General features: G+C 38.0%; 1 protein-coding gene and 1 non-coding gene across 2 annotated transcripts; both read left to right on the forward strand.

Moving 5' to 3' along the window:
• Positions 1-1,349: 1,349 nt before the first annotated feature.
• On the forward strand, positions 1,350-1,457 carry LOC126670819 (small nucleolar RNA R71). Its single transcript, XR_007638814.1, has one exon. It is a non-coding gene; the product is annotated as a small nucleolar RNA R71 (small nucleolar RNA).
• Positions 1,458-7,782: 6,325 nt separating this feature from the next.
• LOC126667940 (sorting nexin 2B-like) lies at positions 7,783-13,867 on the forward strand. The gene is made up of 5 exons (XM_050361093.2): positions 7,783-9,131; positions 9,232-9,441; positions 9,750-10,010; positions 12,162-12,248; positions 13,552-13,867. Exons 1-5 carry the CDS (start codon positions 8,067-8,069, stop codon positions 13,630-13,632), a joined length of 1,704 nt encoding a protein of 567 aa, XP_050217050.1. The 5' UTR covers positions 7,783-8,066; the 3' UTR covers positions 13,633-13,867.
• The last annotated feature ends 726 nt before the right edge of the window (positions 13,868-14,593 follow it).

Raw genomic sequence — 14,593 nt, forward strand, 5'->3', positions numbered from 1 at the left:
TCACATAGGCAATTAATAGAACTCATGTTTCCTATAGTGCAAGGTATAGAGAAACTCCCTGGGTCCTTCAACTTAGCCGGTAGATCATTCAAAATAATAGAGCTACACACTTCCGGGATAGGAACTGTTGCACCACTATCCCAACTCCGTTTGTTGGTGATGATATCCTTCAAGAACTTGGCATATTGCGGCATTTCTCGGAGTGCATCCGCTAAGCTTAGATTAATTTGCAATTTCTTGAAGATCTCAAGGAACTTATGAAACTTTTCGTTCCCTTGAGCTTTCCTCAACCGGCTTGGAAACAGAATCGGTGGTACAAATGGTGGCGGAGGTGGTGGCCTCACGTAAGCTTCTTCAACATCGATGGCCACCTCCTCACATTCCCTTGGTAGCTCTTGGCTTGAGCTTGCCACATCAACAACCGTTTGCGGCTCATCCTCCTCAACCACATGCTTCTTGCCATTGGCTTTCTCAAGGTTCCTCCCGCTTCGGAGCTCTACCGCCTTAACTTGCTCTCTTGGGTTGTTTTCCGTTGTGGATGGCAATCCCCCTTGAGGTCTTCCTTGAAGTGAAATTGCCATTTGGGAGATTTGAGTTTCCAAATGATGAATAGTGGAAGCTTGATTCTTCTCCCTTTGCTCCATTTTTTCCAACTTCTCTAGAACCTTGGCAAGCACATTTCCCTCATCCGTGTTCCGTGGTTGTTGAAACCCGGGAGGGTGTTGCGGTCTACCGCCATAATTGTTCCCATGGTTTGGGTTTCCTTGGTAGGGACCTTGTTGTTGTGGAGGTCTATTGTGACCTTGGAAGTTTGAACCCGCTTGATTAGACCCTTGAGCATTTCCTTGTCCCTCTTGATTCCGCCATCCGAAGTTTGGATGATTCCTCCATCCGGGATTATAGGTGTTGGAATAAGGATCATTCACTTGTCGTTGACCCCCGACATAGTTTACTTGTTCACTTAAAGCTTGCCCCGTAACTAGGCATTCTCCCCCCGAATGGTTGAAATCACCACAAAACTCACACCCGACTTGAACATAAGCCACCAGAGCATTTCTAGGCACAACTTGTTTTTTCATAGAATCCAATTGTGCTTGGAGTGAAGCATTCTTTTCCTTGATAACCTCCATCTCTCTAACTTGGTCAAGCGTCATTACCGACTTTTGACTAGCCGGTGCCCTTCTATCCATGGGCCCCCATGTGCTACTAACCATGGCCAACTTTTCTACCAACTCAAGAGCCTCTTCATATGTCTTTTGCATCAAAGACCCACCCGAAGCCGCATCAATAGTAGCTCTAGTGGTGATATTCGTTGCATCATAAAAAATTTGAATCACATGCTCCTTGCTAAGCTTATGATGGGGGACACTTCTTTGTAAGTCCTTAAAACGCTCCCATGCTTCATAGAGCGACTCCCCATCGAATTGCACAAACTCGAGAATGTCCTTAGTTAGCTTTGTTGTCTTGCCATGTGGAAAGTACTTCTTAAGAAAAGCTTGAGCTAACTCCCGCCAAGTATGGATCGATTCATTGGGTAGAGATTGGAGCCACAAACTAGCTTTATCCCTCAAAGAGAAGGGGAACATCCGGAGCTTGATTTGGTCCGCGGTTATCCCATAAAGCTTGAACGTGTTTAGAACACCCAAGAACTTGGCTATATGTGCATTTGGATCCTCATGTTTCAACCCATAAAAAGCACAACGGTTCTCCAAGAGTTGGATAGTACTAGGCTTGATCTCAAAAGTCGCCGCTTGAACCGGCATAGCGAAACATCCGAACGTGGCATTATCCACATCCGGCAAGAAGAACTCGCCCAAAGTTTGCCTCGGTTGATTTTGCACTTGCGGTTGCACTCGAGGGCGAACATCCCTTGGTCGCTCTTGTTGCCTTTGTTGATTCACATTCTCAAGTGGAGGAGGGGGTGGATATTGTTGTTCCCCTTCACCCACTAGAGGATTGAATCCTTCTTCTACCTCATAATCATGCCCGTCACCCTCCATAATTAAAGGAATCCGGGCTCTTCTTCTCACGCCTCTTTCGTAACTACCGAGATCCTCTTGGAAAGGTTCTAGTGGGAGATTAGCACGTCGTGTATTATGCATACACAAAGGGTAGATTCCTACACAACAAAGATAAGAGAACCGAGCGTAAATCACGAAAACACGCAAGATGAACAAAAAAAACAGAAAATAATGCTAACTCGACCGAATTTCAAAATACTTTCAATCAATTAAACGCAACCTTATCCCCGGCAACGGCGCCAAAAACTTGTTAGAAAAAATACTAACTTGTAATAATCCGGAAGTACGGAATCGATCCCACGAAGACAAGAGGTTTAAAGTGAACGAACGCGGATTTTGAATTCCAATTCGGAAAGCAACAAACAATTGATTTGGATTAATAACTACGAACTAATAGTAAGGTAAACAATAATTAATCTATCAATAACAACCAAACAATCAACTATTTAACTTAAAGATTGAAACAATAATAAAGGTAAGTTCAAGGGTTGCTAGCTTAAATTGGTAATATCTTAGAGTCGGGATTGTTGAATGGTGCCGGTTTTGGGTCAAGCTATTCGAAAGCCCTAAGTTCCGCTCTCTCGAGTCTAAAACTAGGAAAGTTGCAATGAACTAATCAACCGATAACTAAATTGCCCTAGCATAATTAGTTATCGACTAAACTAGCAAATTACAATTAATCAAGCAAACTTAAAAGACCACCTACTCCCTAAACCGCCCTCGCGTGATTAGGTCCTAGGTTCATGACTAATCAATTCCGTCTAATTAATTGACCCTCGCCTAATTAATTAGACCAAAATCCTAGGTTAATAGATCACACTAACCTAGGCATTAAGAACACATAGCCAAGACAAACACAAGCCAATCACAAACCCAATCCCAATCAAGTAACAACCTAAATTAACAACCCCCAAACAAAGAGTTTAGCCAACCATATTTAATCTAACATTAATCACAAGGTAATAACTAATAAGCATAATGGAAATAGGATAGATTACCTTAATTAGAAAGTAGAACACCAACATAAACAAGATAATGAAGATTGAATCATAAAAGCTTGCATTAAAGTGGGTATAAATCCCAAAATCTGGAAATGTATCAAGAACACTAAAACTAGAAATATTCTCTAGAGCAAAAGGAAATTCTCCCTACTTTTTGTTGATTCTTGCAATAATAAGGTAATGACCTAAAAATAGAGATAAAAGGGTTTATATAGTACTCCCAAAAAGGAAATAAAAGACATCCTATTACATGGGTGTTTGGCCAAATAAGGAAGTGGGCCTAAGTCTTGATTCTTCAAAATTCGAAATCTGAGCCCATCATTTACCCCTTGTCTCGATCGAGACATTCATTAAAGAGTGTGTCTCGATCGAGACAAGCTTTTCTAAAAGCTACTGCTCCTTTTCTTGGCCTTGTCTCGATCGAGACACTTCTCCTAGTGTCTGTCTCGATCGAGACAAGCTTCTAGCTTCTCCAAGATTTCGCTTCCTTGCTTTCTTGACGATTCTTTCGCTTCCTTTAGTCAAAACCGCTCTAAAACACTCAAATGCCTTCAAAAGGTAAAGCACGTTATAAGGTACTCAATTCATCTTAAAACACTATGAAAATAGCATAAAAGTGCTTTAGAACACCCTAGTAGATAGGAGTATTTTACTCCTATCAATTACTTGACACCGTCCATAAAAATTACCTTTTTACCCTTCTCCAAAAAAAGAAAAAAACTCTCAATCACATGCGAATACGTCGATTAAAATGACGGATAACGATTTCAATTCGTCGGGCAACGAGTATCGACTTTCTGAAACAAGTTTTTCCGAGATAAAATCGTATTTTTTCGTGATTTTTTTAAAAAAAATTCCAGTGGGCCGACGCCCCCAGTTGGCGTCGGCCCAGATGACAGACACCCTGAAATGGCATCTATCATATGGGCCGACGCCACCTGGGGGCGTCGGCCCAAATGGGGAGACGTCACGTCTTTTTCCCGGGCGGACATTGACGTCTGGCCTCCGGGTTGACGCGAACCAGGGACGTCTGCCAGGAAATTTTTTGTAAAAAAAATAAAAAACATCAATTCGATAAAAAAAATTAAAATCGAATGCTCACCGGCGGTTCCCGATCTCTACCTCCCCCCAAAATCCGACATTTACACTATAACATACAGTTTTCGTTTGATAGGTTTGAAAAAAATTTAGAGAATTTGTTTTTTTTTATAAAGGAAAGGGTACAATGGTAAAGTGTAATACCCCAAAAGATTTAATTATCTAATTGGACCACATGTCCAGTTTTTAGTGGCCGGGATGGCAATATCGGAAGAATCTCCGAGAAATTTAATAAATAAGTCAAAGTAGATTGGTCTCGAGGATAATTATGCGGAATTTAATATTATATTCCAATTCTAAAGTTGGAATTTAAATTAAAAGGAAGAATGTCAAAAAAGTCCCAAACAGGAGTTAGGGACTAAAGTGGTAATTTAACTTGTTAAGCTCCGAAAAGGGAAATTATTTCGCCATGGTCTGCGAAATGTTTTATAGTATATGTGGTAAAAGTTTCGGGTCAATCGGAGACCTTTTAAAATTTGGACGCGGATACGTTTTGGGCTAAATTGCAACTTTTGAAAAGTTCAAGGGCCAAAACGTAAATTAGCCAATTAAGCCTCGAGAATAGCAATTAGAAGATTATTGACGGAAAATAATAATTTTGGGTTAGTATTATTTATTTGAATATAAATAATACGTACGTAATTGAGTTAAAAGGATAATTTAACCGTTTGGTTAAATTAGAAAGTTTAAAAGAGAAATGGTTTAAGTTAAAGAAGTGAGGGATTAAAATGAACTTTTGTCCAAAGTATAAGTATGAATCAAGAAGTGAAAAGAATGATTCAGAAGGATGGGGAAGGTATCAGATAAGGAGAAAATCGACGATCATTTCGATCCGCCGCCGTTTCGCCGTTTCTCGTCCAAATCGCGAGTTCTTTATATCGATTCGTTCGGAATTTGATTCTCTATCAACTACGGGTATCAAACTAAGGTAAAATTGAAGTTTGATTTCGGAAATTGATAGATTAAAAGCTGTTTTGGTTTGAAACGAATCAAACGAACCGTAATCACGTCGTTTTTGACGTTTTTGATGATTATTGAGTTGAATTTGGTGTTATATTGATGTAGAAACATGTCGGAATGAGTTAGGGGTGTCAAGAGAATGTCGAGATGATGTTTGGGGCTGTTGGAAGGTGTCGCACGACGTGCAACCATGTCTCACGACGTGCGACATAACCTCGCGACGCGAGCGGACTTGCGATTAGCATAATTTCTTCGTTCGGACTCGGAATTGAGCGATTCTCGTTGCGTTGGAAAGAGGAGAAGATTACATATATTCTTAGGATATAAAATTGAGGTAAGGGTCACTTATCAACCCCTGTAATTATGGTTCAGTTGCTGTTTATGATTTTAAAATGGTGCGAATTGATCGTACATGCCGTGACCTAATCGTTTTAAGCCTTTTTGATGTTCTAGCTTAATGATTAGGTGTATTTGAAAGTATAAAGGTTATAACATCGAGTTACAGAGTAGACATGGTGGAGAAATGAGGTTGAATCCGTGCCCTAGGTAGGGGCACAGCGCGCCCCAAGGAAGCACGACGCGCCAAGCCAAAAATGGCTTGGGCGCGACGTCCTGGTGGTTGGCGCGACGTGCTCCCTTTATTTTAAGGGAGGCACGTCGTGCCAAGGGTGAGCACGTCTTGCTCCTCCCTCTTCTTGATGGGCACGACTTGCCGAAGTCCGGCACGACTTGCCCTGACCCGCTAAGTGATTTCGGACTCCAAAAACGTGAAAAGAGACTGACAATAAACGAATCAAACATGTTTAGATTTTGAAGCATATGTAACCCATGTTTGGAAATTGATAGAATGAATACGAAAATTACCTCGTCAGTATAAGGGGTTTATTAATAGTTTATCGAGGTTAAGAGTCGAAATTGAGATAAGATCGAGTTAACCTAAGTTTGTAACTTAGGGTTTTGGTACTAAGCTTACGTTTATGAATTAAACGTACGTATGATTTGAATAGGAAGTGGATATATCGACAAACTACTAGGCCGACGAGCTGGAATAGCTAATGGATCAAACGACGAATGGAACTTATGCTCGTGGAGTTATGATGATGCAGTTTTGGATAGCGGTCACTGTGAGTGGCAATTTACTTTCGCGTATTATTATTATTAAAGTTATTTTCATATATTATGAATATTATTTTCAATACATCACATTTATATGATTTGTTCATATAAGATGTTATGTTTGGTGAATTTGATTATATGAATGCTGTTATATTCATTGTTTTGAATATGAATATCTAGTGTGCGATCCGAAGAAACCAACTACCTATTGGGTGTCAATAGGCTGTGTGATCACCAGTATTTGAGTCCGTCTAGCGTGTCTAGATTGCCTATGAGATTACGAAATGCGCATACGATATGAATGCGATACGCGTGAGAACTCGGTTACGGTGTAACCTGAGCCCCGTATCTAGTGGGTTGGACCCACCAGTGAGTTGGACTCACACTTTGAGATTAAGAGATTGGTCGCGGCTGACGTGGTTGAGTGTGAACACTCCCGGGTCGGACCATTTGGATCAGTTTGATTCGAATATTCAGAATAAGATTAGTGAAGAGTTTAAGATTAGGGTTTCGGTCGGATCTGCTATTTGCGAATATTATATTATTTTTCATATTACATTGAGATAGATATATATATGTTTGAGTATGCGATGTATATTTTCATAATACCGATAATAAGTTGCGTACTCACTCAGTATTTTCCCAAATACTGACCTCTCACTCTGATGTTTTCAGGTAGCCGGAGTCGGATCAGACAAACCACCTTCATCGTGCCAGAAGTCGTTGGACTTGCACAAGTATGAGTTCCTAGAGCTGCAGTAGTCAGTAGGCGTTAATAGAAGAATCGTGATTTAATTTCAAGTAATTGATTTTTAATGTAAACTCTAATATGATATTTTAATAACTATAGATGAATATATAATATGACACTTTTAAAATGCGAAAAAAAATTATTAGTGGTTTTAGGCTTTCTACGGGTTTCGGAGCTACCACTTCCATTTCCTAGCACCGGTCTCGGCTCAATAATTTGGGTCGTGACATAAAGTTAGGGGCAGTGCCTAGTAAAAAGGGGCGGTGTTTAGTAATCCAGATAATAAAATAATTCATCAAAATGAGGAGGATATAAGTAGAAGCTAAACTTCAATAAATAATAGCCTTTTGGCTCTATTTAATCCAAAAGACCAGTGTCTGATAGTGTATCTCCATCGAGATTTTCAGTCAATTTTTTAAAAAAGCCGGCCTTCGAGAGTAACATGAATTTTAGTAGCATTATCAGAGTGCGAATACTAAATTTCATCTATTAGAAAAGATCATTTTTGTTTTGATAATTTGTGAGGAGGCGTTTGAGGGAGAAATTGAATCTACGACCTAGCAGTTTGCTGCCTTAATTTACAGCAATTCACCGATTATTCTTCAGAGAATTAAAAATTCATTTATTAGTATCAAGTTTAAGGGTAAATATTCATTTTAAAGTAAGATAGACTTGTTCTTCAATAAAAAAAAGATAGACTTACCAATGAGTTATAGTTCAAATGGTATAAGCGCTGGAGCAAACTGTTAGGTCGTGGATTTGATTCCTCCCACAAGCACTTCCCTCTCCAGTTATCACAGATAGAGTTGCCTTTTCCTTAAAATTAAAGTGAAGAGCCATCCCTATTTCCCTACCATGGCAAACGAAAACAGAAACGGAAATTAAATTATCCCAAACTAAATCCAGACCCACCACGGCAGCACAAAACTTAAATGTTTCACTTCATCTCCACGTGCTTCTCATGCGCCATCGTCTTCTTCCACCTAGCCCTCCATTCTTCTCAGCTCACTCTCTCTCTAAAACCCTAAAATCCATGTCCATCTAATTCCACCACCACTTCACTGCTTCTTCTTCTACTCTACTTCAATAATTCCCATCACATATTAATAATAATAAAAGATGATGGGATCCGATAACCAAAGCGGGTTCGAGGAAGCCCATCTTTACGCATCCCCAGAAGAAATGGAAAATCTTGTGTTAGACGACAACCATAACAACAACAACAACGGTAACAAATCTCTCGCCGATTACCGTTCTGCCATGTCATCACTTTCCAACGCACACCACCCGCTCTGTCCGCCTCCGCCGGATTCCGATCCTCTGCTCTCGCCTCCGCCGTATCGGAATCTTAGCAACATCTCCCCTCCTGACAACACATCCTACATCGAACCTCCGTCTTACGCCGATGTTATTTTCAGTCCGTTTGATGAAAGTACAGTCAACGATATCAACGGTTTGGATAGCCCCACCAGGTCTTCGGATTCCACTGCTTCTTTATCAAGATCGCCGTCTTCTACGTCCGATTACATTAAAATAACCGTTTCGAATCCGCAGAAAGAGCAGGAGACGTCGAATTCGCTTGTTCCGGGAGGTAATACTTACGTTACGTACTTAATTACTACGCGAACGAATATTCCAGGGTTTAATGGATCTGAATTTAGTGTTAGGAGACGGTTTAAAGATGTGGTTACTTTGTCTGATCGCTTAGCGGAGTCGTATAGAGGGTTTTTTATACCGCCCAGACCCGATAAGAATGTTGTTGAGAGTCAAGTGATGCAAAAGCAGGAGTTTGTTGAGCAGAGGAGAGTTGCATTGGAGAAGTACTTGAGGAGATTAGCGACACATCCTGTTATTAGGCAAAGTGATGAGTTGAAAGCCTTTTTACAGGCGCAAGGGAAACTGCCGTTGGCGACGAGTACTGATGTGGCGTCGAGGATGCTTGATGGGGCTGTTAAGTTGCCAAAGCAGTTGTTTGGTGAGGGTGGGGCGGTTGCCCCACATGAAGTGGTGCAGCCCGCGAAAGGAGGGAGGGATTTGCTGAGGTTGTTTAAGGAGTTGAAGCAGTCTGTTGCTAATGATTGGGGAGGATCAAAGCCGCAGGCTGTGGAAGAAGATAAAGAGTTTTTAGAGAATAGGGAGAGGATGCAGGATCTTGAGCAACAACTCGGGAATGCTTCTCAGCAGGTGCATTTCATTGATATGAAAATTACAAGTTATGTATTTTCTTCAATTGTATGAATGCGCTGTTTACTGATCCTTTTTTGTGTGTGGAACTTGTCGATAGGCTGAATCGCTGGTGAAAGCGCAACAAGATATGGGTGAAACAATGGGAGAGTTGGGATTAGCATTTATCAAATTGACTAAATTTGAGAATGAAGAGGCTATCTTTAACTCTCAGAGAGTCCGGGCTGCTGACATGAAAAATGTTGCGACAGCTGCTGTTAAAGCAAGCAGATTCTATCGGGAGCTAAATGCACAGACCGTCAAGCATTTGGTAAATTGTGGGATCTTTTTCTTTGGAGTTTATATTTAGTTGGTTTGTTTGTGTATGTGGATCGTTTTGCATACTTCATTTTTTCTTTGCATCAAATAAGGCATTCTATTTCTAAATGATTTAGATTGAAACATTTATGTTGCATTGTATGAGAAATGAGTATTTAAGGAAATTTTAATATGTACTGAAATTTAAAGTCACATTTCAATTATGAATATACCAAATGCAGGTTTTACCTGTTAAAAAACTGAGCATTTGAATGCATAATGATCTTTGAAGGTAATTTTACTACTTTCTTAATTGGGCAGGATACTCTCCATGAATACCTTGGGTTGATGCTATCTGTCCATGGTGCCTTCTCAGATCGTTCTAGTGCTTTGCTGACTGTTCAAACACTCTTATCTGATTTGTCCTCGTTACAATTGAGGGCTGAAAAACTTGAAGCTGCATCTTCAAAGATTTTTGGCGGTGACAAGTCCCGGATTCGGAAGATTGAGGAGTTGAAAGAAACCATAAGAGCTACCGAGGATGCGAAAAATGTCGCGATAAGAGAGTATGAACGGATCAAGGTATACGTTTTCATCCATATTCAATTGTTCTCTTAATTGTTTGTACTTTGAAGGATCAGCTTAGAGCTAGATTTTCGTGAACTCTCTGGCTTTCACCAGATGAATAGACTTCCCTGTGGCAGTTAACAGAAGTGACTACTTGGTTTTAACTGACAAATTTCGTTAGATTTTAATCTGAGAACAAACTCCGTGTACTTTTTGTTAAGACCATTTTTCTTTTTATACAAGGATGGTAGTAGAACTAATATGTTATATTTGAACGTAGTTGAATTTTATGTCAGGTTTGGAAATGTCTGGCAGTTTAGTTTAGCATCTCTAGTAGAGTGTGAGTGAGGCTGATAGACTAGTATTGGTAACTGCTTGAAGGTTGCTTTCAAGCATAACCCATTGCAATGGCTGTTTTGGACCCTATAGCTGTGAAACTTCTCTACAAGTATACGGATTAAGAGGTGGTTTGTTTTACTGTTTGGATATGTAAAATACAAGCTTGTGTGCTATCATCTACTAAAGTTTGCTCTTTAGAGCTTGCTCCATTGAATTATTTGTCCAGGTGGTTGAGATTAGTTCTTTACAAATACAAAGTTATTTTAGATTTCCTTTTGACATTACTGTCTGTTTGATATAGGGCAATGAAGAAAACAAGGTTACATTTTCTTTATTGTGTGACGTGTTTTAGGTTATTATGACTAAGGGTTATAAGAGAAGCAGCAAACATGTCCCAAGTGCTAAGTTGCACGGAAACGGAAACTGAAACGGAAACGGCGAAACGGATTTTTTCAAAATATAGGAAACGGAAACGTGGGGGGAAACGTGTAAATAATAAAAATATAGGGATATATTTATTAATATATAAAGTTATAAAATATATATATATATAATTATATTTAATTTTTTTTTTTCTTCATATAAATCAACTATTATAATAATTAATAAGATAAGTTATTTGAATATATAACAAATATAACAAATGTAACATATCAATAAATTCCATAATTATAAAGTCTAAAATTTCAATATATAACAAATATAGCATATCAGTAAATTCCATAACTATAAAGTGTATGAGTAATTGATCAGGTCCTTTTATTTATAGTAATCTTTTTTTATAAAAATTAACTATTTAAGAATTTTTTGTATATAGGAAACGAGTTTCCTTTTAAGAAACGAGTTTCCAACTTTTAGTATTTACGGAAACGGGCCCGAAACGTTTCCGAAGAGTTTCCGAAACGGGGAAACTCTTCCTACATAAGGTTTCCGTGCATCCTAGCCTAAGTGTATATAGAATCTTAGCTACTTTTGGCTTTCGTTTCTTTTTCTATGGCTATAGGTATATGTTAAGGTTTTTCATTAGTCTCAACTTTCTTTTTAGTACTGATACCTAGCTAACATGGTAGAGGATGCATGACTTATGCTGACAAGAAAGCTAGGATGACATGCTAATGAACTTAAAATGTGTAATAGGTTATCGGCATGGATGATAAGAGGGCCAGAAAACATCTTCATTTTAAAGTGGTATTTTGAAAATCTTGAAGTGATATAAAATACGAATATGAACAATAAGAGGACCGGCAATTCCAAGTAGCACTCATAGAATCTCAGTTTTCTTTACCTTTTTTTGGTTTAGCATTTGTTTTCTCTTTTATCTCGTGGCTTTTATTTTTATCTCTAATTCACCAGATCATAATACCAGTGCCCTCTTTTTTTTTTTGCAACTGAAGGTTAATGATTTGGCTTGTAAATTGCATCGAGTCTCTGAAGTAGTTTTTGGCTTTGGACATTTGGGTGTAGTGGTTAGTTTGTCTTTCGCATTAAGTTTAGTTGTACTTGTGGCTATAGAGTAGCCACCATTTATTATCTGGAGAATGTATTATTGGCTCCCTGCTCCCTTTTTATGCTGTTTGTGATGTTTAACAAAATCTGACAAATTATATATATGAATGTATCTTCTTTGGACTTATGCTTGTGACCATCGAGTAATACCTGCACATATGCTGCTTTTTCTCCTTTTGAACAATTTTTTTCTATAGTTTCTGTTTATGTTCTAATTCTCTCTCCCTCTCTAAGTGGATTATTAAAGTTCATTTGCCTTTCAAGTTTAATTTTTTTTCTGAAACTTTCTCATCTACTTGTGGCAATGTGATTATTTTTCAGGAGAACAACAAGGCTGAACTTGAAAGGCTTGACAGAGAAAGGCATGCTGACTTTTTAAACATGCTGAAGGGGTTTGTTCTTAATCAGGTATTCTAGACATTTTGTGTTCCTGTGATTGAGGATAGTAATCTTCTAGAGAACCTGCATAGCCGTTTTAATAATGACTCATGCTTGGCTTTTGAATATTGTTTGGAGTTTGGACAGAGTGTGATTTTTTTAAACCATGTCGGGATCACATTCACGACTTGCTAAAGGACGTGACATTTTCTTAATATATTGTGTCACTATTCCGTGAAAAATACGCTTTTTGAATGAATAGTATTGCACCTATTGGACAATATTTTTTCCCTATTGTCACAAATGCTTTAGGGGTAGACGTGGCTTTAATAATCCTGGAGCGATTCTAGTAATTTTAGAAGGTTAAAAAATTTGTCATAGAATACATTCAAGAAAGCTGTGAGGTTATGACCCCTAGAACTGAGCTAAGTTAATTCTAAATCCCCTATAGATACTATGAAAGATAAGAAGTAGAAGAGTCTTAATGGATTTTAACGCTTTATATACTAAAATGGTTTTGAATTGAGTATGCTTTGCAGGGTTGGGGTAGGGATTTGATTCTGTGTTCAATAGGAGTTTCACTAGAATGGTTATAGCTGCTATTAGCTGTCAGTATTATGGTCAAACAAAAAAAACGGGAGCATTTATGAAGTAACTTTGATGTATAAACATTGATGCCCAAACAAAAGAAATTGAAGACGAAGAACGAGAAATGAAAAGAGAGCAAAAGAGAGAGAAAATGTGAAATAAAAACCTCATACTTTTTGCTAGCTGGCTCGGGGCATATATCATTATTTCATTTTTATTCAATGGATGTTTTCCTTGCATTTTTAAATGCATACACTAAGGTACATGGCATGTAGATAGATTGTTCATCTATTCTTGGCTTTAGTTTCTTATGTTAAAGTGGTCTGTGGTTCTCACATCTGAATCGTTATGTATATTTGGCAAGATACTGTAGCATATGAATTTAAAAAGGACATTTGTTTTTGGAAATGGTATTTGGGGTTGTGCTCTGCCATGTTAATAGTGTTGTTTTCGACCTCAAGTCTTTATACTATTAATCTGTCACTGCATGCATTGGACATTTTGCTCATTCTATTTAGTTTAGGGTCAATAAACAAGTTCATCATATTTTACAAGAGAGACAATTTAGGTAGAAACACGGTGAAGTAGAGAACTTCCAGTAAATTGGGTTTTACAGAAACATTTAGGCGGTAGTAAAGAGGGTTTCTGATGATTTATTTATTTTCTCTGCATTTCTGCCCCTTAAGAATAGAAACATTTTATGCTTTCTTTTTTCTCACGAATATGGTTGGTCTTCAACATGCAGGTGGGATATGCAGAGAAAATTGCAAATGTGTGGGCGAAGGTCGCAGACGAGACCAGCGCATATGCAAAAGAGAGTACCTAATTCGTGAATGTAAATTCGAATCTACACCTTCTATTTCTCTTTTCTTTATAGTTGTTGCACATGCTAGGAAATGTTACCACATTGATACAATAAGGAAAAGGGAGATCTCTTGTAGCTTATTCACTCACACCTTTACGTTGTCTGTTGATTAGGTTAATAACATTACCATAAAATTTTAATTTGATGTTGTAATTTGCTTTAATTCGTATTTGAAGAATGAAGATTTTTAAGTTGATTTTGAGATGGCAATGAAAGACCGGTGCTTTTAAAATCTATTGTAGTCTTAGGCCTAGCACATATCGACTATCTAACAATCCAATTCCGTTGTTTTAGAGCAATCTGTTATGTATCAACTAAAATATGAACAAAATGGTAATATAGATGGGCAATAGATGGGCAAAGTCCTTGAGAAGCAAAAAAGGTGTTTATATAGTTGCAAGTAATGTGTAATGCAGAACTTTGCAAGCAGTGCTTAAGAAATAAAAGTCATGCATTGGTAATTATTGTTGTAAAAGATCTTTTTGTTTATGAGACAGGAATTGCAAGATGGATTATTTATAAATCAGAGTCTTATATCGATACTGATTCTGTTAATACGACAGTTATATTTACAAATATGGCTGCATAACCTTTCTAGAAAGTTGATGAACTTGGATGCTCCATGGTTACTGATAAATCCCTAGAGATAAATAAAACTTAAGATTGTTTCCATTTTCCTTTTAGGGTACAACTATGTATGTTTTGAAACAGTTTCAGTGTCCATGGAAATTGATTAAGCAATCTTTGACTAATTGTGTCAAATTGTTAAAGTCAAACCGGGTTAATATGTATCGAAATGTCTAACCCATTTACTAAAAGAGAAAATTACAGAATTGGGCTGAAAAAGGGTCTTGTTTACAAAAATGCTAAGGCTTTCTAAATCTTACACCTATGCTAATTTATTTATTACATTCAAATGCTG

Source organism: Mercurialis annua, linkage group LG2 (genome assembly GCF_937616625.2).
Source record: "Mercurialis annua linkage group LG2, ddMerAnnu1.2, whole genome shotgun sequence".
NCBI lineage: Eukaryota > Viridiplantae > Streptophyta > Magnoliopsida > Malpighiales > Euphorbiaceae > Mercurialis > Mercurialis annua.